This window comes from Podarcis muralis, chromosome 8 (assembly GCF_964188315.1).
Source record: "Podarcis muralis chromosome 8, rPodMur119.hap1.1, whole genome shotgun sequence".
Classification (NCBI taxonomy): domain Eukaryota; kingdom Metazoa; phylum Chordata; class Lepidosauria; order Squamata; family Lacertidae; genus Podarcis; species Podarcis muralis.
This window is the reverse complement of record NC_135662.1, coordinates 57652545-57677937: the sequence shown is the minus strand read 5'-3', so window position 1 is coordinate 57677937 and position 25393 is coordinate 57652545. Positions and strand designations below refer to the sequence as shown.

The window sequence follows — 25393 nt, the reverse complement described above, 5'->3', positions numbered from 1 at the left end:
CAAACGCTCCCATTAAAGTTAATTACATAGTGTAGACTTCTCAGCTTAAAACAAGACCAATAATTAGTTATTTTGAAATGGCTTCCATGTGGTTTAACATCAAACTAGGCAAGTAAACTTAGTGAAGAGTCAGGGTTTTGGGGAATGGCAGAAAGGCCAGAAAGAGTTTGTGTCATTGCTGCATTATGTACAACAATGCACAATGACGCAAGTATTCTTACAAAATCTGAGGGGTGCCCATTACATGAATCACACTTAGCCTGACTTCATAAAGAATGTAATCACATGTACCCTATCAAGCTGCACTTCTATATGCCTATATATCTGGAAACTAATGAATGAGCAGTCACTCTCAGCGCTTTATTTCAATTATCCCAGCAGCTGAGCAGTGGTGAATGGCATGGTTGGATTCAGTCAGCCCGCTAGTGTGTGCATGGTGGGAGGGAGAGATAAATCAAATGCGACATGTAGGTGCTCTGTTGTAATCTCCTGATTCATTGGAATGAAAACTATTATGATTTCAATGACTTTAGAGAACTTAGCAAACCCTGAGAACTTCCTTTCCAGAAGAATGCAATGTTCCTTCATTCCAACAAGTTTGGAAATAATGATTGCCTTCATTTGTTCAACTTTCCTCCCAACTTACCCTCTTACTGATTTTTCATAACCAATAATACAGAAAACATGAAGCATAACTCCTTCTCCTGCCAGAAAAATAACAGAAACAATTAACCCCCCCCATGACTGCTCACTTTGATTTTTTTCCACCCCCTCTCCCCTCCAAGGAGGCCCTGGGCTTAAATAAACAACTAGACAAATAAATTATCAGAAAATGAGAGAAAAATGGGAAGTCGTTTTTAAAACTAAAAGCTCGGCTTGATTTGGATATTTTAAAACATTGCTTTTATTAAAGATTTTAAAGTGAATCATGTCAATAAATTCTAACAAAAATCAAAATGGAAACAAGGGAACAAGATGCCATGTATTCAACACATAACATGAACACAGCATTTAGAATTATCATTTATAGAAAAGGTAAGATGGAATTCTTGGTGTCCATTCTCAAGTCCTCAAGGAATGAAACACAGGGAAATGTTTTAATTGCTCACGCCTGGGATTCACCAAGCATTGAATAAATCTATGATTCTCAAGTTGGAGTACAGCTCGCTTGTGGAAAAGCACACCAAAACACAGTATTGCAGAAGAAACTATGAGATACCTGTGGATTGTGGATAGCATCATCTGCTATGTAGTGTTGGAAGGAACCCTGAGGATCATCTAGTCCAGGCATAGGCAAACTCCGCCCTCCAGATGTTTTGGGACTACAACTCCCATCATCCCTGACCACTGGTCCTGTTAGCTAGGGATGATGGGAGTTGTAGTCCCAAAACATCTGGCGGGCCGAGTTTGCCTATGCCTGATCTAGTCCAACGCCCTGCAATGCAGGAATATGCAGCAGTCCCATGTGGGGATCGAACCTGCACCCTTGGTGTTATCAGCACCATGCTCTAACCAGCTGAAGTCCACTGGAGCTACAGTAAATGGTAAGGTGCACACAGCCTAGTTGATTTATTGCTTTTATTTCATCACCCCATAACCAAGGTTTTTCTAGGCAACAAGTAGTTAAAACAATTTTAGTATCCCAAAATTCCATACACCAACCAAATAGTTTCAGGTAGTACTTCTAGGTAGTACTCGCAAAGAAAATCAATGACAGAAGGGAGGGTGTGTGGATCTTAAATTGTTTTTAGAGGAAATTCACATAGTATAGGGACACGATTATTCAGTAACCATAGCAGAGTTTTTATCCATTTCACTTTTCCACAGAGGATGCAGAGAAGACTAAACGTTAGTAGGCAGGCACTTATCATCAACTTGGTTGGCTGCACAACAATTTTCTTTCAATTCAGATTTTGTTTGCATTGTGCCAAGAAAGACTGGTGGGGTCAGAGGAAGTTTTATTTGGAAATGATTCCAAAACCTTTAAAAATATAAGAAAACAAAAACAGTTACACACAGAAGGACAGTAGCTACCGGTACATTAAATTTGGATCAACTTGTTCACTATGTCCCAGTCCACAGGCTTGGGGACACTTCATGGACTTAGGGAAAGGATTGTAACTCGGTGATAAAGCCCTTGCATGCAAAACATCCTGGGTTCAATCCCCACCATCCATAGCAGGGCTGGGAAAGACTCCTGAGACCTTAGAGAACGGCCAGTTACTGTACACAGCAGGGTTGGCCAATGTGTTGGTCAATATGTTGGTCAATATGTTGTTGGACTACAACTCCCATAATCCATGCCCATTGTCCATGCTCTCTGGGGATTATGGGATTTGTAGTCCTACATCTGGATTCAACATGTTGGCCACTCCTGATGTACTGTGCAGACAATACAGAGCTCAATGAACCAATGGCCTCTAATCTATATGGCAGCTTCACATGCCTGGTTCCAGGGTGAAATAGCAACATACGTGGTGATAAGACCACACAGCTTTTCAGTAGCAATTTGTGAACACTTGTTTGTTTGTTTGTTTGTTTGTTTTGTTTTTGCTTAATGTTATTATCTTTATTTATATGCTGCATTTTTCCCTGAAAGGAACTCACAGTGGTTCACAGATAAAATAGAAACAGCTAAGAAGATTGTGTGTTTGTGGAATCATTAAAAAAACAATTAAACATTAACAGAATTTAAAGCTTCTATATGATCTATTAAAGCATCCAGATAATTACAATCTTATCCTTGTGCATAGCACCACTAGGAAGCTGCATGGTTGTATCAGCTCATCTGCTGAAATCAGTTTTGTTTACAGTTGAAGATATTTTGGTCACTTTAGGCTGGCTGCTGTCAAGGTTGGGTTATGGATAGCAACCTCTGTCTGGCATGAGAGAAGACTCAAGGGTTGTAGGCCAAGCCAGTAGTCAGGACTGTAGAGCAAGTCAAAACCAAAGAATAAACTAGGATCAAGAAGACAGACAGGAGACAGGAGCAGAAGCCAAGCAGGACCAAGGAATACAGAATCATGACAAAGCTCAGGAAGCTCTTGTTGCCGAAGCAGACTTGACTGGACCAGGAAGCCCTCTAAAACATTTCTTCCTGTCCAGAAGGATCCTATAGCCCACCTAGGTGAGTGCAATCAGTCCAATGTCTGAGCACACTGTACTGAACTATACAGTGTCTCACCAAAAAGGGGCAGCTGGACACAAACCCCAAGGCCCTGAGTTCAAGACCCAGCAGCAATGTACAAAATGAAGTAACATTTGGTAGAAAATGAATGATACATTGACAAACGGGATGTACAAACTAGTGTCTAATGACACTGAGTCCTTTGTATTTATGAAGGAAAAAAAGAATGGAATTTTCAAGACTCACTCTTAACTTTTGATTGCTATTAGGTATAGATCCAAGTGTGTTAATTAGAAGTAAATCCAATTAGATTGTTTAGCTATAGGGATTAAGTAATTATTGGTTTTGCAAAGAGACGGAATAGATAAATGCATGCTTAAGTAACATGCTTTCTGGACCACGTGATAATTGTTCAGCTGCAATTCTTTTTAAAAAAATGCTTTGAACATTTCTACCCCTCTCATTGCTTAAAAAACCCCCCACAAAAATCCATGGACTTTCAAACTTGTATAATAATAGATGCAGTCACAGCTGCTTCTGTATCTTTCCCCTTTGGAACTGTTACGAGGGATAAAGTGACTTGTTTCAAGACAGGCTTCTGTTCACAACAGAATCCATTTCTTACATTGTATTCTAGAGGCATAAGGAATGGGAAAACTATAATCAATGAGGCAGTGCCAGTTGACACCAGCTTAATGATTTACACCTACAAGTATGCTTTCAAGGAGCAATTTTGAAACAATTCTATATCAAATACTAGTGACTGGCATTAGCATGGCAACAACAAAAACAAATGGGCTTACTGGTGATGATATATGTCAGGGTCACGTTGTAGCCTGGTTTGGAATCCTATATACAGATCATCCCAGAGCAATCCATGTTTCACTGTGTGCCTCATTACACTAACTCGGGCTTTTATCTGCAGCAAAAGACAAAGTGCATGAAAATCTGGCATCAATTTTATTTGATACATTAATACAACCAATAGGCAGAATCCAAAGACCACCTTCAGTTCTCATTTTCTTTCTTTCCATCCTACTGAAAATTCTGAAAGTTCTGCTTCAATTTCAAAGGTAGCTTGCTGTGTGGTGGTGGTGTTGGGGACACAGCTGTTCGTGAAGCACAAGTCCAAAACTCCCTTTGGCACACAAAGCTGGTTGTGTGGCTGTTTGGATGCTAGGCGCTGCTTCTGTTCTGGAAGATGCCCATGACATAACCACATTGTCCTAGTTCATACATATCACTAAGGCTTGCTTAGCTTAACTATGGTTTGTTTGAATGTGCAAATCCAGACCAGCAGACTTACCATTGTTTCTTTTCTGCCAACAAACCATGATGTGAAGCCATAGTTTGTTGTTAGCTTATGAACCATGGCTTGCTTTAACTATGGTTTCATGTTATTTTTTGAACCCAACAATGTTGCTTGTGAAGATGCTTCTAAGACTGCTAAGCACAAGGTAACCACAGCCAGAAAACCAAGCTTTGAAAAAACAAGCCATGGTTTGTTTGCTCATCTATGAGACAACTGATGGTTTGTTGAACAAGCCATGATTAAAGAAATCATGGTTTAGTGTTAATGTGCGAGCATAATTAGTATCTAATTCTGCTGCTGTGTTCTGGTGTGAACACAAATAATATCTTCTCATATTAAAAATGATTAGGCATGACTGTTTTTTACTCTTAGTGGCATCCTGAAATAACAAAGAGAGAATAAGCAGGTTTCTGTCCCTTTTCCTAACACGCCCCCTCAAAATACAGTTGTTGCTGTCCATATGTTTGGCCAGCTAACATTTCTAAGTGCTGGCTGTAACCAAATTGTAGTTCTTGTATGTTTCAAAATTACAAATACATTTGCTAAATTAAAATGAGAAGCTGCCTTGTGACTCTACTCATCAGCGGACATTTTGTGTGGAGTCAGCTAGAGCTAGAAATAGGACTCTTAATGGTCTGGGAGGACACTTTTTAATTGCCATATGGTATTTTCAGAAGGCTTAGTCTCATGCCCTCTGTTTTCCTGCCTTTTCCCATACTCCCTTTCTGCATTTCACTCAGTGCCCTCTTCTCCACTCCGCTTTTTATCTTAGCCTTTGCTCAGCCCTTTTCCAGCAGCTAATGCCATATCCTTGGGTGGTTCACATTAACCTTAAGATGACAGGAATTTCTCTGCTTGGGTCAAGAACTGAAGCCACAGCAAAACTGAAAGCAGATCCCAACACTGCCGCAAAACTACTGAAAGAAGGCTGAGTGGTGGTATCATAAGCTGAACACTCTGAAACAACAAGGGCATGGAAGTGTTGCATAAATAAGCTCAAAGGGATTCACTTCACACAATGAGAACCATGACAATATTTTAACAAACTATATATAAAAAGCATAAGCATTGTACACTCTAAGTGCTAGTATACTGAGTTAAACACACACAGCTTTATAGTCCTCCCCCAAAATCCCTGTCACCAGAAATAAGTGAGAGTAAATTGTTGTCCTTGGAGGAAATGTTATATATATATTTCTATATTTGAGAACATGAGAAGATATACATTTGTAATCCTTACTTCCTCAAATGGACAGTCCCGGTTTGGTATTTTCATTGGAAAAGTTAAGTCCAAAAAATCCACTAAGTAGTTGTACCCTCCAGGCAAAGGACTGAAATCATCATCAGTTTCTATTACCTAGTTATGGGATATAAACAACAAGAGGAGGTTGTCATTTCAAACAGATGTTGTGCAATCCCCCAAACTATTTGGTTTTTGCTTGATTCTCCCATTTACTCTTGGTGCTCAACTGTGAAGTTCTTCTGAATTCAGTTGTGCTTACTTAGTCACAGGTATGTGACTTTAGGATTGCTGCCTTATATTTAATATATTATGTTTCAATTTCCAACATCTTTGTCCTCTCTGTGTAGTAGTTTATTTGCTTTGACTTTTTTCATCCAACTTTTTATGAGCTGAATTTGAGGCAGGAAGTCATAATTCTTTGAAGAGAAGGGCTCCTTTGCCTCCAAATTTAAAATGAGAATAAAATTGTCTTGCTGTGTTAGAGAAAAACACACAGAGAGAGATTTATAGTTCAAGAAGAAATATTGACTGCCACTTAAATATAATTGTCATCTTAATTGGTATATGTACGTAAAGTTGGAATTTTTTTAATAACATTTTTGGCTATCCCAAAAGAAAATTTTAAATGGTTAGCAGCAACTGTATATCCCAAACTGTCACCATCAATTTCATGCATTTGAGATTGTTGCCTGCAGGAGGGCAAATCACAAGTGTTCTTTAAAAAGTGTTTGCTTTTCTTTGCTAAAGCAGTTGAAAACATATATTCTTTTAGAATTTGTCCCTGAAGTAAATAATATCTTGCATTTGATAAATGCTTGTATAGACCTACTCACCCTTATCACAAGGTTATAGCCTTTAAATCCAGCCCATAGATAATATTCTTTCACCCAGGAAGGATAGAGAAAAATATCATCATCAACTGCAGCTCCAAGAGTGTGTAAGTATGGCTTAAAATCCCATGAGTCCTTGAAAATTTTTGTCCATTCTGGAGGATCAACAATTCCTAAACTAAGAGAGAGAAAATAGACAATTAATAACTGCACTGATTAACTGTAGTCAAAATCCATGCAGAGCATATCTCTCTGATTCACAGAGTGAGTCTAACTGCAGATAAAATGAATAGCCCCACTTTCTATTTCTTATTTATCTGCTGACCCCCAACTTGCAATAATTCAGATGACCCATCCTTCAGTGTTGTGCAAGGTAGCATTTTACACCCATTTACATTTCTCCAGCGGTTTGACTTCACCCCTGGAAGCACACTCCATTGTCTCGAGACAGACGAATGGCTACTAAACATTTAAGGGCAATCTGGATTCAACTCACAGAAAATTAGCATGGTAGATTTATTCAACACGGATAGAAGAATGACACTTTGACTGTTTGGGGAAAATATTTTGCTAAATTAGCAAGGGACCTAAGAAATTGCTGGAATGTTTGAAACCTGCCGCATGGTTCAGCTTATCACTGGAAATCTATAATGGGAAAAGGAGGAGGAGGAGGAGGAGGAGAAGAAGAAGAAGAAGAAGAAGAAGAAGAAGAAGAAGAAGAAGAAGAAGAAGAAGAAGAAGAAGAAGAAGACTGGTCCACTACATGCTGGTGTCACAATAGCCCCTAACTTTGCCTTGTAAGAGCCCTTTCCTTACTGCTCTTCAAAGGCGAATGAGTAGTTTGGGTGCTTGTTAGCCCCATGAAATAGCACAGAGTTCTCAAATTCAATCTCAAGACTTCCTCTCCCTTCTCAACTTTATGAAGATGCTTCTCCTGCCCACACCAGTGAAGCACTTCAACAAAAACTGGTTAACAGATTTATTGGCATTAAGCATTCAAAACCTAATTATAGAAATTCAATAAATACTTAATTTGAAGTACATTAGGATTACCTGTCTGTTGGATCTCTGAGCATCCTTGCCAGGTCCAAAGTGGCTCCAGGTTTTGGTGTCCATGTTGAAACTTCTTCAGATTTTTTTTTAATTAGTCTGTTCAACTCCTCTGGGTCATTTTTGAGATTTGTTTCTTTGATGTAACTAGGTTAAGGAAAGACACACAATTGGATGTTTCCATAGCACTGGAGACACAAAGTCATGAGTGGAAGGAAAATAGCCACTAGCATTGTTCACTTGTACAAGAGAACAAGATTAAGTGGAAGATAGTTGAAGATAGATGGTGCAGATCTGCACCATACACTTAAAGCACATGACTTTCCCCAAAGAATCATGGGAAGTGTAGTTTCCCCCTTACAGAATCACAGTTTCCAGCATCCTTAACAAACTATTGCTTTATCTCCCACAGTACCTTACTGATGGTGTAGCGAGTTCAATAAGGCTATGGAACATATGAAGAGTCCCTCTCTTCAGGTCAGAATGCTTAAGAATCTGTAGTTATCCTCAACAAGAGGATGGAGTTAGGGAGAAGTAGTCTGGGATCCAAAACTTTAAAAGCTCAGCGTAATCTTAACCCTACTCAGAGCAAGTTATTCATTCACTTGGAGCTGTCTGTAGTCCTGCCCTGCCTCACTGCTGTCAGACCAGGACAAGACAACCTTGGATTTACTGTAATTTCACTTTTACTGGCAAGCCTCTCCCGCAATGATAAAACAGTTTTTCTACTAGTGGAAGATTTATTCCACATTTAGAAGGCCAATTAACAATTGATAATAAGTCAATACATTCTGTGCCATGGTGGAAATTATGGGACTAAGTTGGAAAGGCACACAGCACTGATTCCAGCATTATTCGATAGTCTACCTCTTAGGCTTAAATGCCAATCACATCATTATTAGGTAGGAAAAGGCTAACCACACATTACACAGAAATGCCTATAATAACCCCCACCCCCATTAAAAATTCAAAGCAGGTGGAATTTTAATTTATTTATTTGCAAAGGGGAGGCAATAAGAATGGAAGGATCTGTTAATTTCTATTCTCTCACTTTCTTATTTTTCCAGTCTGAAATTCAGTTCTCCACATTTTCCAGCAATTTGCAGTTCGTTTTTAAAATCACCCTGAAAAATCATCAGCATTTTAGTGCAAATTACTCCTAATAGACATATTTTAATATGCAGTTTTCACTAACGTGCACATTTTTGCAAGCAATTTCCCTTACAGTAACACATTTTTGTATGTTATTTTCACTAATATCTTTATTTTTATGTACACCTTTCCCCAATATATGCATTTTTGCAAACACCGTTTGGCTGGGGAAATGCACTGCAAAATTTGGATGAGTGCAAATCTTACAGGCTAGCCCCGTTTCGGTTCACACATTGCTTCACACAACATCACTGATCACATTTGTGCAAACTTATTGTGATACAACTGGTGACTAAAGAGTGAACAGGAAGATAGTACCTGTCAGAAGGATGAGCTTCAACAAAATATCCCGCAAAAGGACAGTAGATTTTTGGCTTCAGATCAGTAACCAGCTGGGCCTTGTAATTCAACAGCTTCTTCCTTTCGATTTTAATAAACTGGGCTTTCTTCTCCTCTGAAAAACAAAAGCACTTATTGGACCTATGTTGTGCAATCCAGGGGGGGGGGTCTTAATTGTCCCACAAAAATTTTAAGTTATGTTCTTCATTACTAATTATTATTATTGATCACCTCCATCAGCATCACCTTCACACTTGAAGCAGAGCAAGAGAAATCTGGAAGGGCCATCTGTCAAGTGGAAAGAGATCTGGGGAAGAGACTGCACAGAAGATCTCTCTCACTGCTACAGGCATCCCACTTGCGCACGATCGACTTGCTGCGTATATGCATGGCGCCAGGAAATAAATAAATAAATAATTCAATTCTAACCTGAAATGTCAGGAGAGAGCTGGAAAGCCCTTGTGGTTCACGAGGAGACCCTCCCCAGAGGGACATCAGTGAACCCAAAGTCCAGAAAATAAGACTCCAAGGGTTCAAAAATAGCAACCGGAAGCTTTTGCTACTGCCGCGCTACCCCACTCAACACAGCTGTTGGGCAGGAAGATGTATTTACTGCGGCAGGCCTCCCACTTGTGTGCATTTCAGTTAAGTGTGCAGGGTCCCAGAACGCCTGTACATGACAACAGACAAGGGGGTATTCCAGGCTTAGGCAAACTCTGGCCCTCCAGATGTTTGCGACTACAGTTCCCATTATCCCTAACTAACAGGACCAGTGTTCAGGGGTGATGGGAATTGTAGTCCCAAACATCTGGAGGGCCAGAGTTTGCCTATGCCTGGTTTATGTTGTTGGGTTGGTATCTGACAACAAAGAACATGGGTAGGCAAACTAAGGCCCGGGGGCCGGATCTGGCTCAATCGCCTTCTAAATCCGGCCCGCGGACAGTCCGGGAATCAGCATGTTTTTACATGAGTAGAGTGTGTCCTTTTATTTAAAATGCAACTCTGGGTTATTCGTGGGGCATAGGAATTTGTTCATTTATTTTTTTCCCAAAGTATAGTCCAGCCCCCCACAAGGTCTGAGGGACAGTGGACCGGCCCCCTGCTGAAAAGGTTTGCTGACCCGTGACATAGAAAGAGCTCTTGCTTCTTCTCATGTTTCCTCCATGTTTTTCTTTGGGGCAATTGCACACATTATGTTGCTGTGTGCCCTTGCTAGTTTGTCTCTCAAGAGATAAGGGGGGGGGGTGTTTGGTTTGAAATAAAAGTGTTGGCCAATGGAGGCTTCAAAATATTCTGAAAAATGGACACCTTATCTAAAAGATGCCATTGGTTCATTACCAGTGAAATTTCCTCCGCTGTATACCATTGGGAATCCTGACGCTCCACCTGCAAAGTCACTCATCATGAGGTCAGCCTTCTCAGGAAGATTTCCACCATTGGGCCTGGTGCAGTCCACTGTATTCAGAATTTTGTGCCCTATGCAAAGATAAACTCTCAATTAAAATTGTGTCCCAACATCTTCCCAGCAAGACCAGGCCAGAGCTGGCTGCTTTTTCAGAGCAAGGTGAAAGGACCATATTTTAGGCACTAGGAGCTTTTGATAGAAACCTGAAGTGTAAAGGAGCAAGAATGGTTTTTCTTTACTTTTGTACAATAATCTGAAGTTACGAATAACCTCAAAGTAGGTCAAAGCTGGAAAATAGAAAAATTGCACTAATCATACAGAGTATCTGAATTATTCCACTTTTTTATTTGAAACACAGTAATAAAAAAGTATCAAATGCAACATAGTAATTATTGTTACATTCAGGTACCTTTATATTCAACAATGATGCAAGTATCCATTTCAGGATGAACACCATCCATCAGTATCATAAATCTAAGATTCCTGTCCACCTTAAAAGAAATCAAAGCACATGTTACTATGAATTTTGACATGGACATTTTTATTTATAGAAAACGGGTCTATGATTGGCTGTAATCCCTTTAAAAAGTTATTGGAATGCAATCTAGAATGGCATCTGTGTGCCATGGCTCCCTAAGGTGTATATTAGGGGAAATTGCATAAAAACATGCGTATAATAGAATAAATTTGAATAAAATCCTAATCAACTTCCATGAACATGTTGTTGTTGGTTGGTTGGTTGGTTTTTTAAATGCAAGGTTATGTAGAACTGTTGAGAACTGTGTTTAAGATCAGGAGGGATAGAAACCAATAGAAATTGACATTGACAGGTTTACCCATCCTTAATTGCAAGCAACAGTCTGCTGCATGGCTATTTATCCATAAGCATCTTGTTACTATTAAACTTATTGTTAGTAATGCACCCTCTGGTGTTATTGGTGTTAGTAATGCACCTCCTCCTCCTCATAATACATTTTAGTGGCAGCAAGGATAGGATATTTTTGAGGAACGCTGAGTAGTTCCTTGTGGATCAGATGATAGTGTGGTGATTAGGTCCCCCAGTTGTCTCTGAACTGGTTGGACATGTCCAAGTGGCATGAGGTGGTGAGCTAGTGGCTGCTGCAGGAACCAGCAAATAACACTCCTTCATGGCTCCCAACAAGAGTCAACATGAAGTAGAGTCAACTTGAGTCAGGAGTCTTGCTTCATCGGCTCACCTTATATGTTTACATTCCATCTTAGGATATATATGTGGCAACCCAGAAACATATTTCAAACTGCTTTGGTTATTAAGTGATGAGTAGTGGGAGCATTGGGACCTCAATTCCCTAATTCTGTCAATATTGCTGGGGTGGGTGGGTATTAGGCTATATGTCTGAGTCCCTTCTAATTCCCGGATCCAGCAAGTATTCAATTGTTGGAATAGCCAGGCCAGTTTCTTGGTAATGGCCCTAAGTGTGAGTTGTTAGGGTAACAAAGGAAGCAGCTACGCTCCAGAGGGCAGATGGGTGGGCTCCCCTCCCTCAACTAGCAAAAACAAGAGTTGAGATGTGAAAGAAAGGGAGGGAGGGAGAGACATTCTTGATTTCTGTTTGAATTCAAGGTTGTGGCTATGGGAGAAGCAAGACCTTCTGGGGTGTTAATGCCGTGAACCGCTCCATCGTAAACTCAGGTTGTATGCGTAATTAAACCCTATAGCCTAAAGATACCACAGTCTTCACTGTCTGTCATTCCAAGGAAACTGAACCCTGCATAAGCATTTGGAAGACCTGGAGTCTCAAGCCACTTGGAAATTTGTTTTTTTTATATAAATATAAATTTTTATTAAGTTTTCCTTTTACAAATAATTCTTACAACCATGATTACAAATTTGCAATTTTTGAACTTCCACCAGCACCTCCCTCAATCATCCATTTTTCTTATCTTCACGCATTTTCTATGTAGTATTGCCGATTTAATATTAACCTTCCAACTCTGTTTCTTTCTTACAATATACCTTATATTGTCACAAAGCCTCATTAAAACCCACTAGCGTTGTCTGTACATCACATATAGTTTTCAGATATTCCGTAAACTTCCCCCAGTCCTCGATGAATTTGTGATCTTCCTGGTATCTAATTTTTCCAGTCATTTTATCCAAGCCACTTGGAAATTTGGGTGGTGTGCAAGAATTGTGTGTTAGGGGATTTTTATTTATTTATTTATTTAAAAATATTGTTGCTTACTCATGGTCTGGAAATGTTCTGATTAGAAACTTGTGGATTATTTCCATAGTTTAGAAAGAAAATATAAACTTCAGAAAATGTCAAGACATCAGACCTGTTGCCAAACTCCAAATGGGACAATGTTAATATTGGTCAGCTTTACACCACTCTGTTTGAGGTACCAGAATACAGGCCGTTCTGTCTTCCCAACATAAATGGGCACATCTGGCCTCCTCTCCACAAGTTTCTTCAGTGTAGGGTAACTGGAGAGTAGGGAAAGTAGGAGAGTAGGAAACAAACAAACAAACAAATGACAATAACATATTTATACCCTACCCATCTGGTTGGGTTTCCCCAGCCACTCTGGGCGGCTCCCAACAGAATATTGGGGGACGCGGGTGGCGCTGTGGGTAAAACCTCAGCGCCTAGGGCTTGCCGATCGCATGGTCGGCGGTTCGAATCCCCGCGGCGGGGTGAGCTCCTGTCGTTTGGTCCCAGCTCCTGCCCACCTAGCAGTTTGAAAGCACTCCTAAGTGCTTTATAGCGGGAAGGTAAACGGCATTTCCGTGTGCTGCGCTGGTGCTGGCTCGCCAGCTGCAGCTTCATCACGCTAGCCACGTGACCCGGAAGTGTCTTCGGACGGTGCCGGCTCACGGCCTCTAGAGCGAGATGAGCACGCAACCCTAGAGTCGGACATGACTGGCCCGTACGGGCAGGGGTACCTTTACCTACCCTACCCATCTGGTTGGGTTTCCCCAGCCACTCTGGGCAGCTCCCAACAGAATATTAAAAACAGGAAATAACATCAAACATTAAAAACTTCCCTAAACAGGGTTGCCTTCAGATATCTTCTAAAAGCCAGATAGTTGTTTATTTCCTTGACATCTGATGGGTGGGTGTCCACAGGGAGGCCGCCACTACCAAGAAGGCCCCCTGCCTGGTTCCCTGTAGCTTTATGTCTCGCAGTGTGGGAACCACCAGAAGGCCCTTGGAACTGGACCTCAGTGTCTGGGCTGGACAATGGGGGTGGAGACGCTCCTTCAGGTATACAGGACCAAGGCTGCTTAGGGCTTTAAAGGTCAGCACCAACACTTTGAATTGTGCTTGGAAACGTACTGGGAGCCAATGTAGGTCTTTCAGGACTGGTGTTATATGGTCTTGGTGGCCACTCTCAGTCAATCCTCAAGTCACTTTACTGGGGTGTGTGCCAGCTATATATAGTGAAAGGCACTAAAATAATGGGACCAGGATTCCTGGAGAGTGAGAAAGCCAAGTGAAGCTCACTTCAAGGCCACCCATAGGCATATTGGATTCTGCTTGAATCCAAAGCTGTGGCTATGGGAAAAGCAAGGCCCTCTTGGACCATTAATGCTGTGAGCTCCTCCATCGCAGGCTCAGGTTGTATATATGTGTAAATACAGTGGTACCTCTGGTTAAGAACTTAATTTGTTCTGGAGGTCCGTTCTTCACCTGAAACTGTTCTTAACCTGAGGTACCACTTTAGCTAATGGGGCCTCCTGCTGCTGCCGCACCGCCACCACACGATTTCTGTTCTCATCCTGAAGTAAAGTTCTTAACCTGAGGTACTACTTCCAGGTGAGTGGAGTCTGTAACCTGAAGCATCTGTAACCTGAAGCGTTTGTAACCTGAGGTACCACTGTAAACCATATATTCTACAGACACCACAGTCTCCACTGCCCCTCATTCCGAAGGAAACTGAACCCTGAGTAAGCGCCTGGAATCCCTGGAATCTCAAACCGCTTGGAGATTGGGGTGGCAGGCATCAGTAACTATGCACAAGAATGGTACGACTAATGATGTTCTTCCTTTCCTTATAAATGCCATCCAGGAGGCAGAACTTTGGCTTGTGCTACTTATATGCTTCCTTATATGCCTGTGTCACCAGAGCAGCATGGGACAAAGCCATATAGCTTGCACACCACCAGCCCCAGGTCAGAATGCATAAGATGACAGCATAAGTAATTTCCCCTCTCTTTTTTATCATACGCACAGATACCTGAGATGATCAGAATGCATGTGGCTGATGTAAATTAGATCTGCACGACACAGTCTTTCCAGCCAGTCGCCGGGTGGCTCGTGAAGCAACCACCATCCGCGTGCAAAAGCAGGGCCAACGAGCCACGGATCGAAGATCATTCTTCTGTCTCCAAGTTTGAGGTCCATACATGCATGAGTTACATAAGTTACCTAAGAGCAGACAGAAACCCAAGACTGAGATGGATCAGTGTTGTCATGTTCCGTGTGCCTGAAAAGAAAAGAACTGTTTCCTAGCGTGGCTAGCTCAGTAGGTTAGAGCGTGGTGCTGACGATGCCAAGGTTGCAGGTTTGATCCCTGTATAGGGCAGCTGCATATTCCTGCATTGCAGGGAGTTGCACTAGGTGATCCTCAGGGTCCCTTCCTTCTCTACAGTTCTATGATTCTATTATGTCCCCATGGTGCTATTTTGAGAGCAGATGTTAGAGAAGATTTCCACTTCCTTTCTGCAGAAGAAAATACAGCCCAATGGCTGGCTTTGCTCTTTGGCTGCTACGCCCCAAAACATGCAGCTGGGCAGGGAGTGCCTCTTCCTTTGGCCACCCCCAGAGGAAAAAAGAGACCAGGTGACCTTGCCTCACTGCCAAAAATATTTCCTCTGCTTTGTCTGCTTCCACTGTGCCCCCTCCCCAAAGGTCCACACATACTGCCACTTCTGTTTCACACATTCTGTACCTTTATGTTTACACAAGCACATCCGCTCCTGTTTCCCCACCTCCCCACTTCTGGCTAACACTGAGTAGGGAGGGTGCCCAGTCAGATGGGTAGCTAGCATATCTAAACTTTGTGCAGAGGCCAGAGGCCAAATAGGAACTGCTAAGAGCATTCAGAATTGGTGTGGGTGGGAGACTTGCATTGGGTTGAGATCCTCTTGGAGACACACGAGAAGGCCATGATGAGAATATGTTCCCTTCTTGGGAGGCACGCTAAACATAGAGTAATAACAATAATAATGTTATTATTTCTACTCCACCCGTTTGTCTGGGTTTCCCCAGCCACTCTGGGCAGCTTACAACACATAAAACTTTGTAAAACATTAGACATTAAAAATTTCCCGATACAGGGCTGCCTTCAGATGTCTTCTAAAAGTCAGATAGTTGTTTATTTCCTTGACATCTGATGGGAGAGAATTCCACAGGGCGGGCACCACTACCGAGAAGGCCCTCTGCCTGGTTCCCTGTAACCTCACTTCCCACAGTGAGGGAACGGCCAGAAGGCCCTCGGAGCTGGACCTCAGTGTCCGGGCTGAATGGTAGGGGTGGAGACGTTCCTTCAGGTATACTAGGCTGAGGCAGAGTTCCCTTCAGATGTTTTAGACTATAACTCCTATCATCCCTGATCATCAGAATGAATGCTTAATAAAGGCTGGGCATTATCTAACAACATGTAAGATTTGTGCAATCAAATCTGAAAGAATGCTGAATAAACAGGCCACAAACTTAAGGTGTATCCAGAACTTCAGGATTGCTGGAGGAGGATAGGAAGATTACAGAGTGGCTGAATGAATTGTGACAATTTTCACTGTGAAAGATGTTGAGAATGAGAAACTAGGCTTCTCTGGGCTTGTCCTCGCTGAGCATTATTTAGCTGCTAATTCACTTTCCTCCCATTCAGATTAGAGCAGACTAGTGCAAGCCTGCATGTGTTTGAATTTGTCTCTGGGGAGGAACTTCAATCTTTCCCATTCATACCAGTGAGCATTTTCTTTTGTTTGTCCCTACATTCTGATTTCGATTATGCCAATTAGGTGCTGACAGGGCATGCACACAACTTGTTAAACAACAACAGCAAAAACTTCCCCACCCAAGTAATGTGCAAAAGCACACAATCTAGAAATAGTAAATTTGCCTGTGTAAATTTGCTTGTGCAGTTTTCCGATTTTGTTGCAGTCTGAGGGATCAAAACACACACACACACACACACACACACACACATTTTACTGCATTTTTAATTTTATTTTTTTAAAGGTTAAAAAAGGAAAAAAATCACAATGTAGTAATAGCTTGGAAATGAACTAGACTCAGGAGAAAGAAGCTGTATTTTTTCTGTGGGAAAACTCATGAGTTACCCATAGTTTGTTAAACAAACAATAGTTCAGCACTATGTGCACACTAGGCCATAGAGGCAGGCCCCAGTACATTAAAAAGCTGGTGATTTTTATTTACCTGCACCTCCCCAAAAGCCAGGTCTTCAGGCTCTCTGGGTTCTGTATCCCATGGATTTGGAGGATTCAGTTCAACTAGCACCAATCCAATATCTGGACCTGTTTCAACAACTAGAAGGAGAGGAAATAAACCACTGCTTTGCTGCTGCTGCTGCTGCTGCTTCATTCATAACCCCTAAACCTAGCCAACACATAGGCACTGATTTTTGGTTTTGTTGCCTGATTCTCAATGAACTATCTGGTAGGAGGAAAGAGAGAACTCTCTTCCTGTTTACCTGTCTCCCAGATATTCCCTTGGTCTGGTCAAGAGCAAAGCACCTGTCTACATACAAAATGAGCAAAGTTCCAAGATCTTCTTTGATTGGAGGCTGAAGCTGTTGCTCATCTACCCCTCTGAACATAAAATACCATGATATATAGCTCTATCTTTGCTGGACCAGAAGACCCCTGTTCTCTTCCACTAATGGAACCTCGGCTCAGCCTGTAAGCCATTCTGGATATCATGTGACGGATTTTTTTAGCAGCTATTTGAGTTCTATTGATCAAGCACTAGTCAGTAAATGCTGTGTTTCATTGTCTTTTACAGCAACCCGAATTGCTTTATTTCTCTCCGTTGTACTGCTGAATATGTAATTGGAGTTACAACATACACAGTTATATAATTGAGACTGTTGAAAGGCTTGTTTGCCTCCTTCTATACCGTTGGACTATATTGTCTAATTTTGTTCGATGCTACGCTTTGAGCTTCTATTATCGCATGATTGCAGGATTGGGACTATTGAAAGGCCTGTTTGCCTCAGTGATATTGATTGATTACCTTCTCTCATTTTGTTCATACAATATTGACCTGCTTTATTAGTTGTATCTCCACCACATGTTCTCTATTCAAGAACTGTGAAATAATACAGGTTATGAAGATGTTGTTAGAACATTATTAGCCACGTGTTGCCTGTTACTACTTAAGTTTATCCAGGCTATAAAGGCAGGGAAAGGGTGGGGCAGCTCCGAGCAAAGGGTGTGACAATAGGGGTTGGGGAGAGAAGCCAACAAGGGTAGGTTAATATGACCGTTTTAGTCCTCTGGTGGCAGGCAGAAGGGAAAGAGAAGGAATTGGAGGGGGACAGGTGGAAGTATCTGGGAGCAAAGGGGGCATTTGCAGTAGTTATTAGTTGGCTGGGGTGGAAAGAAGGTCTAAGGTGTTACCATGAGGGGAGTGATACGTAGTTGGCAAACTGGGGGCAGAACCTCCCTAGTTAGAATTATCCAGAGTTAGGGTTAATAATATACCCCGCCCATCTGGCTGAGTTTCCCCAGCCACTCTGGGCGGCTCCCAATCGAGTGTTAAAAACAATACAGCATTAAATATTAAAAAACTTCCCTAAACAGGGCTGCCTTCAGATGTCTTTTAAAGATAGGATAGCTGCTTATTTCCTTCACATCTGAAGGGGGGGCATTCCACAGGGCGAGCGCCACTCTGTCTGGTTCCCTGTAACCTCACTTTTCGCAATGAGGGAACCGCCAGAATGCCAGCTGTTACCAGTTTTGTTCCATATTCCTGGTTCTTGTTGAACACTTATGAGCCTGTCTTGCTCTATATTTCCAAACCCAGTGGTTGAAATTGTGAATGCCCATGATGGCCTTTTCAGAGAAGTCCTGACAATATTGTGAAATTCCTTCCCCGTGGAAATCCTGCAGATCTCTTCTTTTCAACATATTAGATGTTTACTCAAAAATGTTTTACTGTAGGAAAAAAAGTTGTTGTTGTTTTGTTTTTTAAAAAATAGCTTTTACCATTTGCCATGCTTGGCTTTTAAAAAACCAATCCAATATCTTACTGTTTTTTACTTGTATGCACGACAGCAAACAAAGTAAGCAATATAAATCAAATCAAACTCTTTAACTTGAGCAAATTGGATTTGTATTTCTATTAAGCCACAGAGCAAGAAAATAACAAAGGTGGCACTGATATAAAAAGCTGCAGCAGATGTTACATTTTACCTAGTTCATCTTGGCAGAAGCTGTCTGGGGGGTTAACGTATTTCATTGTGCTCACATCCAGCTTCCAGTTATGCTTAGTGCAACGTACACATCTAGGTTAAAAAGTCAACAACAGAAATAACAATGATGGGGTTTTTAAAGTGTAAATTCTTAGAGCAATATTTAGCAACGCGAAGCTAGCCAATGAACTCGAATACCATGTTGTTGGGAAAGATGCATTGCACGAAGAGAAGGGAGCAGTTCTAGGATAGAATAATAGTCAGAGTCTGGGTACACACTACCTTTAAAGCACATTTGAAACATAACCTTTCCCTTTGGAGGATTATGGGCTCTAACATTTACCCCCCACAAAAATTACGGTGCCTAGAACTCTTTGAGGGGAACAATGTGCTTTGAATGTGCTTTGAATATCTCACACAGCCAGAATGCTGGGCCAATTTTATTTATTTATTTCATTTAGGAAATGCTTCTCATGGAACATCTTCAAGTGATTTTTCAATACAGTAATAACATCTATTAAACTTACAAAAATGCAGAGCTGAGAATAAAGCACAATATTGGATTATCCTGGGTCAAATATGTGAGGTATCAGGCTAGAGAACTAGAGAACTTTGTAGTGGAGGCATCAGTGACCAGTCACCATTTCATTCTGACCAAACTCTAGGAATTGCAAGGAAGATATAAAATATTGCACAAGACAAGATGATATGTACATATAAAGTATATGCTACATCTAATATATAATTACATTTTTAAAAAACTGTGGGGAAAGGACCAGCAAGGCAGGACAAGGTAGAAAAGGTGGAAGGGGCTAAGGAAGAAATGGCAGAAATACTGCAAAAACATTTTTATTAACTAGCCACAGAGGCAGATTTAGGAGAGTGCAACCAGTTCAGTCGCACCTTAAAAACCTCCTTAAAGCCATCTGAGCTCATGGCTGTCACCATACCTTGTAGCAATGAAACCCATAAATTCATGAGAACATAGGACCTCCACAGGGGACACAGCAATTATGCTTTAGAATGGAATGCCAGAGGTGGGAAGGGAAGGCAGTTGCCAATTTTTGGCATCACATAGGGTGCCACTGATATTTGAGACCCCCAGGTCCACTGCTTCCAGCCATATACATCTGAATATGATGGTCTCCTTGATAGAGCTTTTAAATGCTTTAACAAGCATGCATCTCTCTTTGAGCCACCTCTGAACAGGCTCATTGGTGGTGCAGTTCTGTGGAGCTAGGGGGTGACCTTAGAGGACTTGAGGGGAAGCGGGGTGCCCTCTATGGCAACATGCCTGCTCTGGAACTTCAGTCATCATCATGAAGATCCTTAGCTACACTATTTTTTGTTGTTGCTGCAGAAAATACATTGTTCTCATGGGAAACCCAACCAGATGGGTGGGGTATAAATTATTATTATTATTATTATTATTATTATTATTATTATTATCATGGACTTGAGGGCAAGTGGCCACCAATGTCTATCTTTAAGATGGACTCATTCCCACTGGGCCAAATCTTGAGACCCATCATCACGGAGGAATAGTGTTTCAAGTTTAACCAATCAGCTTTCCAAAAAAACCAACAACCCAGCATACTACATAGTTGTCTATCTGAATTCTCAGCATTTCCCATGCTTATCAGTTTATGGGAGTATATTTATTGCAAACAGAAACAGAGAGCACAAATGGGGCAAAGTCTGGCCTTACTTTTGTGTCAGATCTTCAATATCTTTAATAAACAATCCGCCTTGGTGTTTGCACAAGTTCTTGCATGCACGGAGCGTATCCTTCTCCTTGTATAAGATGTAATTCTTCCCATCCATTTTGTTCTTTAGGAAATTTATCCCTTCCTTGAGTGCAGCCGCCTCAGAAGGTGTAAGTGACAGCAGCGTCCTGCTGGTTTGCTCCACACTATTTGAAACCGAATAATGAGCAGTAAGAGATAACAAAACAAGCTTGGGTTTCTCATATCAGAAAACATCTTCAGAATTCATTTTGCTTAACAAATTACATGCCAATATTTATTATTCTCTTTCAAAGACTTGCCCAAACCCCGGGCTGGGATGATTCAGCTGGACCAATGACAAGGAAACAACAGCATTTTTCTTCTCCTGTTTATTTTCGGGTTTAAAGCGTGTGTCTCTTTAAAGGACATCAGGGGTGGGTTTTTTGCATATTTCAGCCATCTCCCTAGTATCTAGAACACGGGTAGGCAAACTAAGGCCCGGGGGCCGAATCCAGCCCAATCGCCTTCTAAATCCGGCCCACGGACGGTCCGGGAATCAGCGTGTTTTTACATGAGTAGAATGTGTCCTTTTATTTAAAATGCATCTCTGGGTTATTTGTGGGGCATAGGAATTCCTTCTTCTTTTTTTTCCTTTTTCAAAATATAGTCCGGCCCCCAACAAGGTCTGAGGGACAGCAGACTGGCCCCCTGCCAAAAAAGTTTGCTGACCCCTGATCTAGAAGTAACGTACTCCTGCCCTTTCCATTTTATTTATTCATATATTATTTGTGAAATTTATAACCAACCTTTCCACCAAATGTTCAAGGTGGCTGATTGTAACACATATACTAACCATATACAATAAGCATAACAAAACCGTGATTTTCTAAAAATGTTTCCTGACTGCTTCTACTCCATCTGGAGCCTACATAGACGTGTATCCATGGTAGAACATTTCAATACGTAGCTAAAATTCCACACACCATATGCTAAATACAAGAGCATTTATCATCTCTCTGCATGTGGAAATGGTGCAGGTGGTTTAGGTCAGCCTTGAAAAACTTAAGTTGTACGGTATCTAGATCCTTAACAAGTTAAACTGTCTATATCTCAACACCGTACAAACTTACTCTAAATTGTTATTTGCTGGAATTATCAAATTACGTTCTCCTCCGCACAACACGTGAATCTTAACACATTTCATGTTATGTGTTCAGCTTTCAGCTTTGAAAACAACAATGTTTGCTCCACTTGATACAGGGTGAAAACGAAAGCTCCAGCTATTTAAATTATTTTAACTTGTTCAATATATTTTCCTCAGCTGACTAGCTGTGAGAGATGAATTGTTGCTAAGAATTCTTGGGAGATACCCAACTTCATTACTTAAGTCCATTAATTTCAATGGTTCTATTCTGGACATGGCTTAGTTGGATATCACCTGTTATCTTTCTTCTTGGAATTAACTTTCAAATACTAACATGTACATTAAGAAATTCCATTCCAACGCAAACACACATATCCACTGAGAATATAGAGCTGTATACAAAGGGGGGGAAATGTATGAATGCGCTGCCTTAAAGTAGTTCATTAGGTGATGCCAACGTCTACAATCAAAATGATGGCTATTTCTCAAGTCAGCCTCTGATAAATTACAGAGCCTTTTTGCCCAGCAAGAAATGCATGCCGTTTGTGATTTGTAAGATAGTTTTAGAGGGGTACTCCTAGATATAATATATACAAAGGTTTTGAATATAATATATATTGAATATGTACTATTAAACTATACAGGATCATGGCTCAAGTAAGGTTCAAGACGATATAAATGTGCATATCACCTCTTCCCATAAATGCATGCTTCTTATTTTAATTGGAGAAGGAACCACATGTCTCATGTCATGTAAATGAACTTATGGGGGGGGATAACATATAGAATGGATGAGATCCACTCACACATAAGACATAGCAAAGGAACTTTTTTTACATAACATTAAATATGTGCTATAGTCTACAGAAAGTCTACATCTCACATGGCACTCACTGCACAGCATATGTGTTATGCAAATAGTATAATATATATTTGAATAGTTAATACAATACGCTCTTACAATTGCTACAGTGCTGCTGTTATGCCCTGATGTTAAGATAAATTGTGGAAAACTAAATAAAAAGTGGCAGTTTATTTCAAATATGTCAGCTTTCTCAATCAGTTTCCTTATGTATTAAACTTTTAATACGACTCATTATTCTGCATATCTCTTGCATTATTTAAAAATAATACATGTTGAAGAATAATTAAGATAGAAATCTTACTTTTTCTCCATAATGGATCAACAGGTTAGAGGAGAGAAATGATGCTGAATCCCTGGCGGCAACAACAACAAAGTCATAAATTTTTATTCCGCTTCACGAACATCATAGGCTGGTTCTGGAAGAAGGACCTGTAAACTCCAGTGGGGCTGACACTGTGGAAACTACAAGTTTTGAGAGTTTTACAGCAGCTATAGCAAGGTGGGGAAAAGTCTGAGAACTGATCGCTAGAAAATCATTTTAATAAGGTTGCCAGCAGTTTATATACACAATGGTGTACATCTAGAAATGAAAGTTATGTACTGGCATATACTGAAAAAAAAACTGGCATATGCTTGTGAGGTTCACAGGTGTTGATGCCAGCTGAAAAGGGAATGGCTGAGATCCAACTGAGAAGATAGCGTGTCACACAAAGTTCATATGGCAACAAGCTATGTTTGTCTTATTTAAATCTAATACTGTGAGAGAGTTGGAAACAGCAATGTTTCTTTGTATCCTTTTTCTTTGTATTTTTAGCGTGCTCTCGAAAGAGCAGTGTTCCGTGTGCGGTGTAGTTAGGGGTAATATTCCTAGGCACAATGACTGCCTGTACAATCAATATTTGGTGTTCCATGCCACAGATAAGTCAATACATGCTGGCCTCTGCAGTTCACCTGCTACCTACTGAAAAGGCAAGTGTGGTGTAGTTAGGGGTAAAAATCCTAGGCAAATGACTGCCTGTACAATCAATAGTCCACATTCTATTTGGTGTTCCATTCCACAGATAAGTATCCTAACAATAATTGATAGGAAGAAAATTCCTACTTACTTGTATAAAACTGAGATGTTTCATTTCCGCATGCCAAAAGGGAGTCGTAACCGGGCAGGGCCATAAAACATGCTCAGAGTTTCTCCACTTTTAGCGTACACTTTTAGAGCCTAGTGTATCTGCAAGATGATTTTCTGCTAGATCAGCTGTGGTCACAAATCTAAAGATATTTTGATGCTTGCAAAGTTATAATTCCACTAAGAATACATGCTGGCCTCTGCAGTTCACCTGCTACCTACTGAAAAGGCAAGTTCCAATTAGTCTCCCTAACAAAAAATTGTCCTACTGACATGGCCACTGATCATTCTCAGTCTATGTTATATTTCTCCCCCCTTCCAAAGTTATTGATGACATCCATCAGTCTTGGGACACAAGCATGTCATCCTTGAGCTATCATTTAATTTACATATGCAACACTGATTTTATTCTCTGTGCAGTATATTTGTTTCCTGTTTATTTCATGTGTAGGCTATAAATATTTTTAACTTACTTTCCAGAGGTATGCTATGCTTTGATTGAATTAGGGGTGGGGAGAAATATGAAAAAAGTTACAAAATGTAGAATCATAGCATTGTAGAGCTGGAAGGGGAGACCAGGGTCATCTGAGTGCTGGGAGAACAGCTCCCTCTCCTGCCAACTCCATCTGCAAAAAGATGTTCTATTGATACAATGGAAGGATAGAAATGTGCCCTCCTTCAATTAATGGATAGATGACATGACAACTCTTGCAACCTATGAACAGATCACTTTAAGACAATGATTATGCATGAACAAATTAAATGATTTTTGGAATGTATTTGTTGAAACCATAGTGACACATGAATCAATGTATACTTGAGGAAAACAATTCATTTCTTCATCTACATATATATATACTATATAGTTTTGTGACCTTAATTATAATTTGTGGTTATTTTGTTATTGCTATTTTCCTCTGCTTTTAAAAATGTTTTTTTTTTCTGTTTCAGCTTTCTTTTTCTGTTTTTTATTTTTTTATTTTAAATGTACTTTAACTTACTATAATATCCTCAATTTTATATATAAGAACAGGATGACAAGTACATAAACCTGTATTTTTAGAAGGTATACAGATGGATTGAGGATAAAACAAAATGTGCTTTGATCTTATCTGATCATTCAATAGGCCGCCATTTTGGGATTGTACCTGTCTCCTAAATTATCAATATCCGGGTCTACTGGTAATCCTGTTCCCATTAAGTAGGTTCAACACAACACGCCAACAAAGCATTTAACTTTATTGCTGCCTCAGATGCAACTGTTGCAGGAAACCCAGGCAGCCAAACCAAAATTAATGGACTCTGTTATGTGCAGTCAGCTGGGAATACATAGGCTGCAAAATGAGAGGTTCCTGACTGGGGCCAGGTTTGTTCCCACACCTCTCCCCCCCCCCCACACACTTGTCGGACTTTCCTTGTGCTTGATCAATTCAGTAAAGAATGAGGAAGATCATTAATTTCTGCCGCTGCTGCAATCACACCTGCAATTTTCACATAGGAGTGATGTCCTTCAAGGAGATTTTGTGGTCATCGATTATAACGTCAAAGCTCAAAGGAAATGTCTTTCTCGAAAATTAATGTGGCTCAACTAATCATTGCATTTTGGATGTGTGGTTTAAAATATTTTAGGCACTGGGGGAGGGGAAATGGGAAAG

At 40.7% G+C, this 25393-nt stretch overlaps 1 protein-coding gene across 2 annotated transcripts; it reads right to left on the bottom strand.

The window, feature by feature from the left end:
• Positions 1-1564: 1564 nt before the first annotated feature.
• On the bottom strand, positions 1565-23477 carry LOC114601366 (cytidine monophosphate-N-acetylneuraminic acid hydroxylase-like). 2 transcript variants are annotated; one of them, XM_077933227.1, is made up of 14 exons: positions 22917-23477; positions 20588-20791; positions 18881-18972; positions 16884-16993; positions 14680-14870; positions 12778-12925; positions 10868-10949; positions 10392-10529; positions 9033-9168; positions 7566-7709; positions 6516-6690; positions 5680-5796; positions 3931-4046; positions 1565-1981 (listed from the first exon to the last, which is right to left on the bottom strand). In XM_077933227.1, exons 1-14 carry the CDS (start codon positions 22925-22927, stop codon positions 1843-1845), a joined length of 1803 nt encoding a protein of 600 aa, XP_077789353.1. In that variant the 5' UTR covers positions 22928-23477; the 3' UTR covers positions 1565-1842. The 2 variants fall into 2 exon arrangements, with proteins under 2 accessions (XP_077789353.1, XP_077789354.1); XM_077933228.1 differs by lacking the exons at positions 20588-20791; positions 22917-23477 and adding an exon at positions 19407-19763.
• Between the last annotated feature and the right edge of the window lie 1916 nt (positions 23478-25393).